The 16,501-nt window shown below is 35.0% G+C and overlaps 1 protein-coding gene across 2 annotated transcripts in view; it reads right to left on the bottom strand.

The window, feature by feature from the left end:
- Positions 1 to 530: 530 nt before the first annotated feature.
- Positions 531 to 16,501, bottom strand: part of UCHL5 (ubiquitin C-terminal hydrolase L5) — a 40,564-nt gene continuing 24,593 nt past the window's right edge. Inside the window, exons 7-11 of one of the 2 annotated variants that reach the window (XM_030303396.2) lie at positions 16,100 to 16,163; positions 10,954 to 11,056; positions 9,732 to 9,845; positions 6,884 to 6,982; positions 531 to 1,169 (exon numbers count right to left, since the gene is read on the bottom strand). In XM_030303396.2, coding sequence (XP_030159256.1) covers positions 1,125 to 1,169; positions 6,884 to 6,982; positions 9,732 to 9,845; positions 10,954 to 11,056; positions 16,100 to 16,163 — 425 coding nt within the window. In that variant the 3' untranslated portion in view covers positions 531 to 1,124. The remainder of the gene's footprint in view (positions 1,170 to 6,883; positions 6,983 to 9,731; positions 9,846 to 10,953; positions 11,057 to 16,099; positions 16,164 to 16,501) is intronic. The other variant, XM_030303397.1, reaches the window with a different exon arrangement.

The raw sequence follows: 16,501 nt of genomic DNA, 5'->3' as shown, positions 1-16,501 counted from the left end.
TCCCCCTACATATGTTTAAACTTTTCCATAATAAAATGTTAAAAAGTCATGTATCAATTTCAGAAACGTATCTAGAAAAAAAAAAGTAGATAATTGCCTTTATAAAAAGAAGTTTTATAAAATCTCCTTTAAAGTTTAACTTGGAAAAGATTAGGAGCAAGAATACAATTATTTCATAGAATCAAAAACAAAGCAAATCCCAAAAGCAATTTTAAAAAATCCATTGTCAGCTAACTATACATGGTTCTTGGAAACTATTGGCTACACCAATTTCATTCAAATTGCCATAGAAGGATCCTCCACCATGACATCATATTTTTTTTAAAAAGCAGATAGCCTGAATTGTCAAACCTCTGATTTTCTTATACATACAGCTTAGCAGTTTGAAAAATGTTGCCAAACTGAGAGCAACACCGAAAGTCTTGAAAATTTATCATTTGTTCTTAATCTGAAATTCTGTTTTGAAGAATAATACTCACACCTTCCTAAAATAATTCTATAATACATAAATAAATAACCCCGAACACTTAAAGTCTGCTAAAATAATTTGGACGTTTATTACTTTTTCTACTGGCAGCAATGAAAATCACTAAAAACTATACTTTTGTCTTTTTCAAATGGTCTGCATTAAAACCATACTTTCTCAAGATAAAATTCAGCTTTAAAATCCTCAAAATGTTTAGATATCAAAGACATATACCAATTTTCTTTTCATGATGAAGAGAAAACAAGAGATCCAGTTTAATCAAGATCTGACATTCATAAATTTTAAGCTTGTAACTGAACTAAGATTAATTTTAACAATTACAGGTAGAGAATATCATTTGTGCAATTTCTAGGTTCGTTGTGATAGTATATATCCAGAGAACCAACAGAAGTTCTCAGATCCAATGTCAAATAATGGGATTTGGGCAAGCACTCTCAACATCACTTTTATTTAATATGCACCACATGCACATGATGCAGGTAGGGAAGGAATCCATGCATTAAAGACAAGACAGACTGGTACTACGCCAAACGTGCATTGAGTCAATTAGGATGTTGCTCAAAGTTCTTTATACTTAATGGTTTCCATGAAAATAAGTGCAGAAGCAGAAATGTGGACACATCCCAAAGCATCTTCTTCATTTGGTTTCCTGCGCTTTCTTTGCATTCTGTTTTTCTTTTGCCTAGAAGTTAAAGATTGTATTCTATAAAATCTTAAAAGTCCATTTTAGGTCACATTAAAATTTGTGTAAGAGGGTATCCTTAAGTTAAAAAGATTGAAACACATCGTTTTTAAGATTTCTAGAGCATTATCTTTTATAACTCGAGACTTACAACAAACTACCGTGGACAAATTATAGTTATGCTTTACCCTCAGTAAAAAAGGATCATGTTTGGTTTGTAGTTCTTTCCTATCTGAAGTTAAAATGTATTATTATAATGATCTAAAAATACATAATTACTAATTCCATAAAATCATACTCACTCATAAATATTTCAAACCAATATATTTACATATGTGTCCATTTCTCATTCAAATTGAGTCAAAGAAAAATCTTACATTAGTTTCTGCATATTTGAACAAATGAGTTTAACACCTCACTAAGGGATTATGTATCTGTAGTATTGATAAACTTTATTTATACAACCCAAAAAATGCTCTCACACTTTATTTCATTTATCCTCATAACAATTTTATAGCTTGAACCCAGTAATTCTATTTTATTTTCAGCAGATGAATAAGACAGAGTTTACAGATAACAAACTTTACCTAAGTCACACAGCTAGAAGAAAATAAAACCTCGAGAGGTCAAAGACACCTAGAGCAGTGCTTTTCAATGTACATACCAATAACCTGGGGTCCCTGTTATAACACAAACTGATTCAAAAAAATAACTGAGGTTCTAAGTTTCTAACAAATTCTCATATGATACCAATTCTGCTGGTCCTCAAATGATACTTTGAGAATAATTCAGAGTACTAGAATATAATAGTCTTTCCACTATGCCACTTGAATCAGAAAGGAATAGAGTTTTGCTATTATACAACTAAGAAAAAAACATCCTTAGATTAAAAAATAGGGTAATTAGGACAATTACAATCTTTTTTATAATTCATTAGGTAGGGGTGCCCTTGTGGCTCAATAGGTTAAGTGTCCGACTTGGGTTCAGGTCATGTTCTCACACAGTTTATGAGTTTGAGCCCCACAACGGGGCTCTGTGCTGACAGCTCAGAGTCTGGAGCCTGCTTCATATTCTGTGTCTCCCTCTCTCTCTACCCCTCTCCTGCTCACACTGTTTCTCTCTCTCTCTCTCTCAAAAATAAATAAGCATTTAAAAAAATTATAATGCATTAGGTAGTATAATTATTATACAAATAGTGTATTTTATTATGATAAAATAGAGTGCTATGACTTAGAATATTAAGAGGAAATATGTTGGGGCGCCTGGGTGGCTCAGTCGGTTAAGCGTCCGACTTCAGCCAGGTCACGATCTCGCGGTCCGTGAGTTCGAGCCCCGCGTCGGGCTCTGTGCTGACGGCTCAGAGCCTGGACCCTGCTTCAGATTCTATGTCTCCCTCTCTCTCTGCTTCTCCCCCACTTGTGCTCTGTCTCTCTCTCTCTCTCAAAAATAAATAAAATGTAAAATAAAACTGCTTGCATGAACATTTTTAGTTAACAGGCATAACTTGTAATTTGATATGTATACAATTTTTACGACAGAAATTCTGTTTCCAAATAATGAAAATACAATTCAACTTCAGATATAATTTGAAATTAAAATACATATTTTTTCCTTATTGACCCCTGAATATACAGAATGTTTAGTTGGATTAACAAAAATAAATTTACTGGTTTATGACATAAACTTTATAACATAATTAAATGAGCAAAGACATAATGCAGAGCGTGTCCATATAATTATTAAAATATATAACTCAGATAAACTTAAGAAGTTAAATAAGTTTTATAACTATTTATTTTTAGGTTACCTCCTGAGCAGTGTTTACGTAATGTATATTCAACACCTCAGATAAGAGTAGAAGCCTTATGTAACAAAAGTACTTATAAGCCAAGATCTTAACCTAATTCATTATAGCCATATGCCCTTGGAACAAAGTCTTGATCTTTTCTTTATTATTCTGTAAAACAAAAAGATTTCCAAACCCAAACACTTTCATGCCATCACAGGCTATAAGCAACTGTCTCAGTTACTCTGAGATCTGATCCTGGACAGGTTTGGCATTCAGCATCACTGCCGAGAGTAGTCTCATCTTTCCTGTTTGGTTCCTTCTACCCCTTTTATGCTTTGTTCCTTTATTCTACTTTCCCTTGGCATGGGGGCTTGGGGGGGAGGGGAGGAGCATTTCAACTTACTAATTTCTTAGTTAACTTCAACTTATCCATTTCTGAATTCTACATGTAATTTTTCTTAGAAGTATTACCATTAAGCATTTATCACTATTAAAGCCCTTGTATATAATTATAAAATCTCATCTTTATTCTTTCATTTGTAACATTAGCAGAAAGTGATATTCAATATGATACAATAACTCCTTTTTTCCAAATAAGATGAACAAAATATACTTGTGCTTAAGGAAGCGGACTTATTGGTAGACAATAAGCATTTGATTCTAACTACAGATTTAAAATTTTGTGGATGTGAAACTTCAAGGGGCATAGCTATTTAGGAGCCCCGCTGTGCTCCCCCCTGATCTTCAGCATGAATTTATTCTGGCACCTATCAGAACAATTCTATTCAACACGATACTATAGTTGTTTATTCCTTGCCCCAACTATATCATGAATTGCTTAAGAGGGAAGACATCTCTAGACTTTAAGAGAGGTCCAGGAATAAAGCTGCAACTAGATAAATGATGAATGATTTTAAAATTTCAAAAATTTTTATCAAGTAATGCATCTGAATTCCTTTAGGGGATACTCCTTAAAGGATATATTCCTTTAGGGGAATCCCTTAGGGGATAACAGATATTGCATATACACGAAGAATAAATGTAACCTCAATATTGCTTATGCAATATTATTAATCAAAAAACAGTTGGAAGAAAGAGGCAAGAGGTAGAAGATCAATAACTACCCCCTCAAAAAAACAGATGCAAATACAAGAACACACTGAGCTGGTGTTCCACCAACACCAGACGCTCATAGTGCCACCCTGTGTCCAAACTAACGTCAACTCAGAAATTACAGTTCCAATGGAAAAGCTGAAAAGCTGTTCCAACTACACTTTCAAAAAACTCTGGGGATATACGGTCATTAAAATCAAACAAGAATGGTCGTTTTCCTAATTTGCACCAAAAAGTTTATTCACAGATCAGTTTTGAAGCAAAATACATACATATTAAATTTCCCTAATAAACATTTGTCTGGCCTTTAATAACACTTATGTACATTTAGAATCTGATGTAACATGATTTAACATAACAGCCTACATATTAATATTTTAATATTTTTAATAGTGAAATATTTCATAGTGTTGCATGCAAAGAACACACTATGGAGGTACTTCGGAGACTCACAGAATCCTAATTGTTAATCTGAAAATCTAAAAATCAGTTTCCCATCTTACACTTTTATAGCTTTAATACCCTGGGATACATGAATAGAAAACCTATATGGAGGGGCGCCTGGGTGGCTCAGTCGGTTAAGCGTCCGACTTCAGCCAGGTCACGATCTCGCGGTCCGTGAGTTCGAGCCCCGCGTCAGGCTCTGGGCTGATGGCTCAGAGCCTGGAGCCTGTTTCCGATTCTGTGTCTCCCTCTCTCTCTGCCCCTACCCCGTTCATGCTCTGTCTCTCTCTGTCCCAAAAATAAATAAACGTTGAAAAAAAAAAAAAGAAAACCTATATGGAAAAGAGAAGATTGAGGGCGCCCTGGGTGGTGGCTCAGTAGATTAAGTATCTGACTCTTGGTTTTGGCTCAGATCATGAACTCATGGTTCCTGAGATTGAGCCCCGAAATGGGCTCTGTGCTGACAGTGCAGAGCCTGCTTGGGATTCCCTCTCCCTCTCTCTCTCTCTAAATAAATAAATAAACATTTTTTTTAATTTTAATTTTTTAACGTTTATTTATTTTTGAGACAGAGAGAGACATAGCATGAACAGAGGAGGGGCAGAGAGAGAGGGAGACACAGAATCCAAAACAGGCTCCAGGCTCTGAGCGGTCAGCACAGAGCCCGACGCGGGGCTCAAACCCATGGACCGTGAGATCATGACCTGAGCCAAAGTCGGATGCTTCACCGACCAAGCCACCCAGGCACCCCAATAAACATTTTTTTAAAAAGGGGAAGACTTAGCAGTTTTCTGCAATAATTTGTGTACTTAGTGCTAAAAGCAGAAGCACACGTTTCAGGATCTGGGTAATAGGTATACACAAAAACCATAACTTTCACTTCGTATCGTTTAAAATTTAAAATTTATGATGATATAAAAAAGCTGGGTTGAAATGTATCTTTGCTTCATACTTCAATTTTTTTTTTTAACGTTTATTCATTTTTGAGAGACAGAGAGAGATACAGCATGAGCAGGGAAGGGGCAGAGAGAAGGCGACACAGAATCTGAAACAGGCTCCAGGCTCTGAGCTGTCAGCACAGAGCCTGATGCACGGCTCGAACTCACAAACCGTGAGATCATGACCTGAGCCGAAGTTGGACGCTCAACCAACTTGAGCCACTCAGGCGCCCCTCTTTGCTTCATACTTTAAAATTAATAAGAAACACATACCTACCATGTGCTCTGCTCTTAAGTTAATGATCCAAAATGTTATTTGCCTAGTACTGTCTTCTCAAAGTGTTTCTCAAAACGTGGTACACAAACAAGCTGCATTAGAGTCACTTGGAGTAACTCTAATTAAAGATTTCTTCCCCTATATCAGAATATCTGGGGAGGGGCCAGGTAACATGTATTTTAAAGAGTATCCAGTGACGGTCACTTTTAGAAACACTGATTTACAGTATAAACTTAAAAACAATTTAATTGCATTGCATTTATTCAATAAATATTTAAGTGCCTTGTTCTGAAGATAAAAATCTTAGAAATCAGAATTTTTCACAAACCTTTGTTAGTTTTTCTTCAGCGGAAAGAATACTAGCTTAGGAATGAATACAAAAAACCTATTTCTTAGTCTAGGCTATCGTTATTTTTTCCCCCTTCAATGTCCATTCTAGTTTTAAATTCTACGATAATTCAAATTTTTCTTAAACTAAAGAACAAAGAATCTATTATCTCAATTATTAACATTAAAAATTTGCTTTCGGAGGCACCTGGGTGGCTCAGTCAGTTAAGCGTCCAACTTCAGCTCAGGTCATGACCTTGCAGTTCATGAGTTCAAGCCCTGAGTCAGGCTCTGCTGACAAGCTCAGAGCCTGGAGCCTGCTTCAGATTCTGTGTCTCCCTCTCTCTCTGTCCCTCGCCTGCTCACACCCTGTCTTTCTCTCTCAAAAGTAAATAAACATTAAAAATGTTTTTAATAAACACATTTAATAAACAAAATTTAATAAACAAATTTGTTTTTAATAAGCAAATTTAATATATATATATATTTTTTTTAAATGTTGCTTTCAGCTTAAAGAAAGGAAAATGTTTTAAATTTTATTCTAATATATTAGGTACATTCTGAGTTCGTAACACTAAGGATTCTGGAAGGCTAAACAGTAGGGCAATTCCTTATTTTTATTTTACAATATCAGGTTGAATTAATGCTTATCTAGAATATAAAACAATAGGAGAAAGCCAAAAAAATAAAATAAAAATGCTTCAACAAATTTCACCTCTACTCAAGCCAAAAACAAAAAAAAAAAAAACAAACAAAAAAAAACCCAAAAAAACACAACACTGTTTTGGGGGAATCTAAATCTAATAAGTATTCACCAGTAACTTACCTTTTCTACTAGTGGTATTAACTGCTGGTGTTCTGCTAAAGTCTTTAATAATTCCATAATGAAAGGCAGATAATTATGCTTCCTTCTGATATTTTCGATCTGAAAGTAAAACAAATATCAAAACACACTAACTTTACATTTCTACTAAGTTCCTAATATTGTAATTTTTGCAACCTACTCAATAGAAATGGGAAAAAAATCTTCCATTCTCATGAGAAAAAAATATTAGAAATAATGAGATTATATCCCCACTGAGAATAAAGACTAATACAATAAAAAATACGAGGAGTTTCTTGGGTTATGGTTTCCCACCCTTGGCTTAGCAAATAGCAGAGGCTTTTAAAAGTCTAAAATTATTTATGAAAACTTAACTTATGAAAGCAAACTTAAGAAGGCCCACGTGGTAAATTAACTTGCTATTTGCTACTATAACTATGCAAATAATCAGGAAAGCCTAATGAAAGCAGCTTTATTCTGTGACCAAGAATAATTTTTCTCTGAATTACTTTTAATCAAAATAGGGTGGACTATAGGGAAAGACCTGTACTTCAAAGGAAAACTATGCATTGTCTAGGACACCTCTCCCAAGTTACCCAATTCGAGTTTTTCACTGCCATTAAGCTATTAAATATTCTGTCTAGCAATTTATTTCCCTTCTCCCGTAGAGAAAAGTTTCCATCTTTAGTAAATTCATTTCAATATTCCTTCAGATAAACTTGAGCTTCTTGACTTCTCACTTGAACTAGCTGTGACATCTTACAGGTTCCTCAAATTAAATAATGAATTTAATAAAATCTTAACATATGCTCATTTTATATCAGTAGGAGAATCATTTTACCTTTTGGAACAAAGCATTCTCCAACAGTGTAGCAGGTAGAGATTCTGAAAACCAAGTGTGTGTTTTACTTTAGGCTATTATTAAAACTTGGTTAATTATGGAATAACCCTGCATAAGAATGCATAAGTGGTGGGTAGTTATTTTGTGTACCACATAAAATGGAAGATAAACATTCAAGCTTTTATTCCTTACCTCCCTGTCTCCATGAACTTGGCCCACCTTTTTCCTGCCTGGAATACTAGAGCCAGCCCCTACTTCCAACTAAAGAAATCTTACTAGTTCCAGGTTCACTTATTTTATTTATCAGTTATTTGTAGACTGTTAAATATGATGCAAAGCACTATGCTAACACTGTGATGATCAATTAAAAATTTTAAAAAAGACAATCCTTGCCTTCAAAGTGAGATTCAAATGAAAACCAATGCTTTTCCTACTATGATACACATGAAAAATAATATAACTACCATTTCCAAACTCACACAAAATTCAGAGCTCCCTTCACACTTTTTACTGTCTCTGAAAAAAGCTTATCAGATTGCAAATGAAGGAGAATGACATTATTAAAGATCACATTGCTTTATATTTGCCTTTCAATTACATAAATGTTTGCCATAATTAAAATTAAATAAAAAAAATTTTAACACCCTAAAAAATTAAAAAGGAAAATAAAATAAATGAACCCAACTGTGTACCAATTGGTGATAGAATCACACCAAGAGAAAATTTTCTGAAATAACTTTAAAAACATAGTAGTTTGATTATATATCCAAAATGGGATATATCCTAAGAAAAAACTTTCAGTTGTTATTAATGCTACTTACTACTATTGCTGTTTCTGTACCTTTATATATATACACTTATATATACTTACAAATATATGCACATGTTATTTATATATATATATATATAGCATAAAGCAAATAATTATTTGCTTATACATGAATATACTATATATATACAGCATAAAGCAAATAAGTAATTACGTTAATATTGTTAGGAATCAAGATTTTCAGCTTAAGAGAGAGAAATGTGAGGTGCCTGGGTGGCTCAGTCAGTTGAGCACCCGAGTCTTGATTTCGGCTCAGGTCATGATCTCAGGATTCACGGAATGGAGCCCCACATAGGGCTCTGCGCTGATAGCGCGGAGCCTGCTTGGGATTCTCTCTCTGCCCCTCCCTTACTCATGTATGTACTCACATGCTTTCTCTCTCTCTCTCTCTCTCTCTCTCTCAAAATAAGCATTTAAAAAAGAGAGAGGGAGAAGATGCAAATAGTTAATTTCAAGTATAAAGCCATTTAATTCTTTCTTTTTTTTTAAGTAGGCTCCATATGCAACATGGGTCTTGAACTCATGACCCTGAGATCAAGAGTCCCATGCTCTACCAGCTGGGCAAACCAGGCACCCCAAGTCCTTTAATTCTAAATTTGAATACTGAATTCACATTATATTTTCTCTTCAAACTAAAACAAGCAGCAAACAAAAATGTATTTCTTGGCTCTGAAAAGGCCTAGACATAATGACCAATTGGTATCACTGTGTACCCAAAGAGTGGTTTCTAAATACCATTTCCCAACAATAGGACACAGAGTTTCTTGAAAAAATGGCTAATCCAAGTCTGAAGCAGGAGATCTACAAGGTGATTCTGAAACATCTAGTCATGCTAGAAAGCAAGGAAACTATCAGAGATGAAGAGAATCCCATCAAAAGAACTTAGGAGACAGCTTGAAGTTGATCCTAATGGCCAAAGATGAAATAATCTGATCATCCATAACTGCAGTGAACTGAAGCATCAAATCAGTTAAAAAATCTGTTCATAACAACACTTCAAAAAAAAAATTAAAAAGAAAGAAATCTCACGAGTTACCCTTTGTGGGGTGCCACGGAATCAACTCATTATTCTGAAAACTAGTAATTGATGGGGGAAAACAATCAAGTATTCAATATACTTTCATGTAAAATATACTACTCTATATTAAAACAATAAAGGAACAAATAAAAGGAAAACATACCTTATATCTTTTTAGTTTCTGTACTTCTTCTTCAATAAGCATCTGATTTTTGGCAACCTCTGACTGAATAGCACTTAACATATTATTACCCTGATCTGTATCCATGGGTTCCTCCTTAGGGTAAAGAAAAAGAAACACCATACCCTAATGATTGAGGCTTGAGTCCAAAATATTTTAAAATTATATACATAGTACAATTATTTCCAAATTTTACTCTTAATATTGGTGACAGAATTCTAGCCTACTAACTGCAATATTAAAGGACAAAAGCCCTAAGTAGTACCATCCATATTTCTGTGTTCTACAATAACACATATGCATTTTTAACTAAAAACAATCTATACTGCAATATGCTGTGTTGCTATAATCTTTTGTTCAGCTATAAAATAAATATGCTTAAATATGTTCTTAAGAATATGGGATCAAAGAATGTAAAAAAGGTACTATTACTAATTATCTTCTCCAATCATATTTACTACAGAGAGATAATCAATCATATAGGCTAGTAAAGATTACATGTATCTAAATGTACCCAATTAATTCTTTGAGAAATATATTCTAACTTACTTAATTATATAATGAAATTAGTTAATTGCTAATACTTATATCCATTTAATATTTGCTTTAAGTGGCTTACATATATCATCTCATTTAATCCTCACAACAGCCTTATAAGGTAAATACTATTTTCATTTGACCTTAAGAAACTGAAGCACAAAGAAATATTCCAATTCATGCATCCATTAAGTGACAAAGCCAGGAGCTGAATCTAGGCAACCTGACTCCAGAGTGTATTCTCTTAATCACCACTCAGGACACTTGATTAAATCAGGAAGGAAGGAATGAGGAAAGAGAAGGAGGTAGGGAGGGAGGGAAAGAGAGAGAGAGAGAGAGAGAGAACAAAGGAAGTAGAGCAAGAAAGAGAGATAAAGAATACTTTCCCTAAAATAACTAAACTAGAACTTTGCACTTAAAAACATGGCCAAAAGGGGTGCCTGGGTGGCTCAGTTGGTTAAGCCTCCAACTTCGGCTTAGGTCATGATCTCATGGTTCGTGGGTTCAAGCCCCGCATCAGCCTCTGTGCTGACAGCTCAGAGCCTGGAGTCTGCTTCAGATTCTGTCTCCCCCTCTCTCTGCCCCTCCCCCACTCATGCTCTGTCTCTCCCTCAAAAATAAATAAATGCTTAACAAAAAAAAAAAAATTTAAAACATGGCCACAAACCTCAGCAAGTTGTCTTTGTAACTCTGCTATCTTCTGTTCATATATCATTTTTCTGTCAGACACAATGGCCATTAAGTTAAATCGAATTTCACCTTCACTGTACCTACAAAAAAGTTAAAGTTTATAATGTAATAAAGAATTGTAACACTATTACAATTAAAATAATCTATTGTGATTACCCTATGGCTCTCTAGGATAAACACAAATCTATCAACGGCTAACAATGAAAATAGACATTTAAAAAAGGCTTTCATATATGAAAGGATACAACTGCAGTAAAAACAACAACAACAACAACAACAACAAACACCTGGCTAAATTTAATCACAAACTTTTAAATGTTCTGACCTCAGAAAAAAATAACTAAACTAAGACCTCACATTTGTTAGATTAATTATACTGGCATTTTTATGGTAATTAACCACATTCCTAACTTACACTTTTTTCTAAGTCATTATATAGTTGCTATTTTTAATTAATATATTTTTAAATTTCACTTTATACTTTATATTTCATTATAAATAAGTTGTGAAATATTTATGTATTTTATTAATGTGATTATATCCTGTTGTAAAACTTCCGAATGCTATTTTCACTACTCTGATACCAGAGTATCACAATGATATAAGCTTGTTTATGATAGGGATTGACAGTAGAAAAATTACTGCCAATATTACATGAATGGTGCTTATTCAAGATGTATACAGAAAATGTAAGCCTGTCTTTGCATTATTCACCTCTAACATTTTCTCATACAAAATTCTATCCACTGGAAAGCACATGGCCCAATATAACCTATAGTGCTTTGAACTACGTACAAATGTTGTTTATAAAACTGCTATGGAACTTCCATTTCCCTATTCCTCCCACTAAGAAAATAACAAACTAAAATACTAGACATAATATATATATGTATCTGTATATATATATATATATATATATGTATCTGTATATACATATATATATATATTTTTTTTTTTTTTAAAGGCAAGGAAAAATGAAAATTCTGAAAGGTGGAGAGAAGGCAGGCAAGCTAGGGAACCAGGACCCAAAAATGACACAGTGGTACACTCCTTGAGTTATCTCATTTGCCTTCGTATATCCTAGACTTGGAGAAGAAGCCAGCAACCAAGAAATGCCAACAGGCACAGACCAAAAAGAAGTACCAAAAAAAGTCTGCTCTTTCTTATCCAAATCGGAAAGGGGCAATTCATGAGACAGAAAACCTTTAGACAATAACCACTCTACCAGAGCTAAACACAGTGGAAAAACTGTGGCCCCAACCCTATCTACAGCAAAGCCTGAGCAGGGAGATGGGACTTTCATCCCTGTGGGTGTAATGACACCTATGTGCAGTGTCCAGAGGAGACCAAATGGGAAGCCAAGTGGGAAGTCACTACCATACCGTGGTGAAGAAGCCTCCCCCACTTTAGCGACAGTGAAGCCACATAGCAAGCAGTAACAAGGCAAACCCAGCCAGGGTGGTATCAGCAGATGCTCTTTTAGGGGCCAGAACTCCCATCCCTGCCTAGCATAACAAGGAAACCCTCCCACCTTAGGTATCAATGGAGGGACAGTGAGGAACCTGAATTTCTACTCCCACCTGCAGTAATGAGGTAGCATCCCTGATATAGCCTGCCAGAGCAGTGCCCATATAAACCAGCTTAACAAGAAGTTTTATTATACAGAGTCCAGACACTTATTATATAAAACCCCAAATGTCCAGGTTTCAATCTGTAATCATTTGTCACATTAAAAATGATGAAAATCTCAACTTGACTGAAAACACTAATCAAAAATAAAAACGCAAGACTGGCTATATTACTATGAGATAAAGTAAATTTCAAAACAAAGAAAATTACTAAAAAGGGACATTATGTAATGATAAAAAGATCAATCCACCAAGAAGAAATGGCAACAAATGTTTATAACTCCAAACAACAGACCTGCAAAATATGTAAAGGAAAGCTGATAAAACTGATAAAGCTGATAAAATCCTTGGGGCACCTGGATGGCTCAGTCAGTTAAGATCTGACTCTTGATTTTGGCTCAGGTCATGATCTCACGGCTGTGAGATCGAGCCCCATGTCAGTCTCTGCACTGAGCTTCGAATTTCCTCTCTCTCTCTGTCCCTCCCCAGCTTGTGTATATGTGCACGCTCTCTCTCTTTCTCTCAAAAAAAATAAACATTTTTAAAAATTTTTTTTAAAGTAGACAAATCCAGGGGCGCCTGGGTGGCGCAGTCGGTTAAGCGTCCGACTTCAGCCAGGTCACGATCTCACAGTCCGTGGGTTCGAGCCCCGCGTCGGGCTCTGGGCTGATGGCCCAGAGCCTGGAGCCTGTTTCCGATTCTGTGTCTCCCTCTCTCTCTGCCCCTCCCCCATTCATGCTCTGTCTCGCTCTGTCCCAAAAATAAATAAAAAACGTTTAAAAAAAAAAAAAAAAAAGTAGACAAATCCATAACTGCCATTATTTGCATATGGCATGATTATCTGTGTAGAAAATGCCAAGGAACTCATAAAAAAACCTTCTAAAGCTGGTGGGTAAGATCAGCAAGGTCAAAGGATACAAGAAAAAGAAAGAAAATAATCAACTGTGTTTCTACATATTAACAATGATCAAAGAAATCCTATTATTTGTAATCACTCAAAAGACTAAGAAATGCTTGGCTGTAAATCTGACAAAACATGTACAGGATTTGTATGCTGAAAACTACAAAATGCTGATGAAATAAATTAGAGAAGATCAAAGTTAAGAAAGAGACATACCATGTTCAAGTCTAGACTGGAAGACTCATCACAGAAAAGATGCCAATTCTCCCCAAATGGATATAAATGTTTGACACAATTCCTAACCAAATCCCAGCAAGAATTTTTATAGATATGAACAAGATTATACTAAAATTTATATGAGAAGACACAGGAACTGTAATAGCTGAAACAATTTTGAAGAAAAAGAATAAAGTTGTAGGTGTCAGTTTATCTGATTTTGAGACTTATAATATAGCTAGAGTAATCAACACTGTGTAGTACAGGGGCATGTAGGTGGCTCAGTCAGTTAAGCATCCAACTCTTAATTCTGGCTCAGGTCATGATCTCACAGTTCATGGGATCAAGCCCCATGTTGGGCTCTGTGCTGTCAGACAGGCTCTGCACAGAGCCTGCCTGGATTCTTTCTCTACCCCCCCACTCTGCCCCCCCCACTCATGCTTGCACTCCCTCTGCCTCTCTCAAAATAAACATTCAAAAAAATTAAAAATAAAGGTGAAAAAAGACTGTGTAGTACTGGCAAAGAGCAGACAAATAGGTCAACAGAACAGAGTAGTGAACCCAGAAATACCCAACACAAATATACTCAAACTGGTTTTTTACAATTCTACCCAAATTTCTACAGGAAGGATAGCCTTTTCAACAAATGGTGCTAGAGCAACTGGACATGCACAGGCAACAAAATGAACTTAGACTTACTTTACAACATATACAAAAATTAACTCAAAGTAGATCACAGACTTAAATGTAAACTGTTAAAATATAAACTTTTTAGAAAAAAAGACCAAGAGAAAATCTTTAGGATCTATGGCTAGACAAAGAATTCTTAGACTTGACAACAAAAATACAATTCATAGTAGAAAAGATTCATAAATTAGACTTCACTGAGATTAAGAGCTTTTGCTCTGTGACAGACTGTGTGGGAGAATTAGGGGACAGGTTACATACTAGGAGAGAATATTTGCAGGCAATGTGTCTGATGAAGGACTAGTACTATCCAGAGTATGTAAAGAACCTCAAGGCTCAACAGTCAAAGAAAAAAAAAAAACAAAACACACACACAATCCAATTACAAAATAGGCAAAAGTCATGGAAAGATTTTCAACATCATTAGTCATTAGAGAAATGCAGATCAAAGCCACAATGAAACATCACTATCCACCTACTAGAATAGCTAAAATAAAAAGTTTTGACAAAACCAAATGCTAGTAAGGATGCGGAGAAACTGGATCACTCATACATTGCTGGTGGGAATGTAAAATGGTACAGCCACTCTGGGAAAGAGTTTGGCAGTTTCTTAAAAAATTAAACATGCGGGGCGCCTGGGTGGCTTGGTCGGTTGGGCGTCCGACTTCGGCTCAGGTCATGATCTCACGGTCAGTGAGTTCGAGCCCCGTGTCGGGCTCTGTGCTGACAGCTCAGAGCCTGGAGCCTATTTCAGATTCTGTGTCTCCCTCTCTTTCTGCCCCTCCCCTGTTCATGCTCTGTCTCTCTCTGTCTCAAAAATAAATAAACGTTAAAAAAAAAAAATTAAACATGCATTTACAACTCAGCAATGGCACTCTTGGGCATTTATCCCACAGAAATGAACTTATGTTCACACAAAAATCTGTACAAAGGTTTATTGCAGCTTTATTCATAATAGCCAAAAACTGAAAGCAATCCACATATCCTTCAATGGGTAAATGGACAAAAAAAAAAAAAAAAAAAAAAAAAAGGTATATCCATACCATAGCTATTACCCATCAAGAGAAAAGACTGAACTACTTTTAACAACCTGGATAAATCTCCAGAAAATTGTGCTGAGTGAAAGAAGCCAGTCCAAAAAGTTTATATATCGTATGATTCCAATTATACAACATTAACGGACAAAAAATTATAAAACTAGGGATTAAGGAGGCAGGAGGAGTGGCAGCAGGGGGAAGCATCGGTGGCTCTAAAAGAGGAAATCCTTGTGGTAATTAAATCATTCTATACCTCGACTATATCAATGTCAATATTCTGGCTGTTGACACTGGACTACAGTTTTGCCAGATGTTACCACTGCGGATTAAGGGTGCATGGGATCTCTCTGTATTATAGTTATAACTGAATATGAATATATAATTATCTCAAAATAAAAGTTTTAATTTAATAAAAAAAATAGATGCCTAAAAACAAAACTCTACAAAACTATACAAAATATCTAAATGGAGATCTGCATGTCTAACTTTTATAAAGATGACATATTACTATGTAGAATTTAGAGATTTCTTCCTGAACACATTAATCCAATCCAAAGTAGATGTTCAACAAGCATTGCTAAAATAATAATAAAAGTTGAAAAAATAAGTTTAAATTCCAGAATACTATGCTAGTAAGATTAGCTGAGCATTTACTTTTGTATCCTTTTTTCTATGACTGGCCTCACTGCGCTGATCCAGTCATCTTGATTGCATGCACCTAGAAAGAAATTTGAAAGCAATTAAATCAAATAAAATCAATATTAAAATTATTTCAAAAGTGAGTCTAAAAGATCTTTTTATAAAAATTTTGGCAAATTCAGGATGGTAAAAATCGTTTTAGGATTAACTACCCTTATAAGCTTAACTATGTTAAGCTTCAATTCTTATTTTCTTAGTAATGGTAAGGGTAAAAAGCATTAATATAATTTGCATTACCACATTATTGTGTCACTTAGTAAGTGCTGAACAACTGTTCAAAAAAGTCACGAATCAGGAAGTTATCCTATTAAAATTCACAACTTCGTGAAATAAGAATAACTACCTCCATTTTAGTGA

This window comes from Lynx canadensis, chromosome F1 (assembly GCF_007474595.2).
Source record: "Lynx canadensis isolate LIC74 chromosome F1, mLynCan4.pri.v2, whole genome shotgun sequence".
Lineage (NCBI taxonomy): Eukaryota > Metazoa > Chordata > Mammalia > Carnivora > Felidae > Lynx > Lynx canadensis.
The sequence above is the reverse complement of the archived record's forward strand: the minus strand, read 5'-3'. Positions and strand labels throughout refer to the sequence as shown.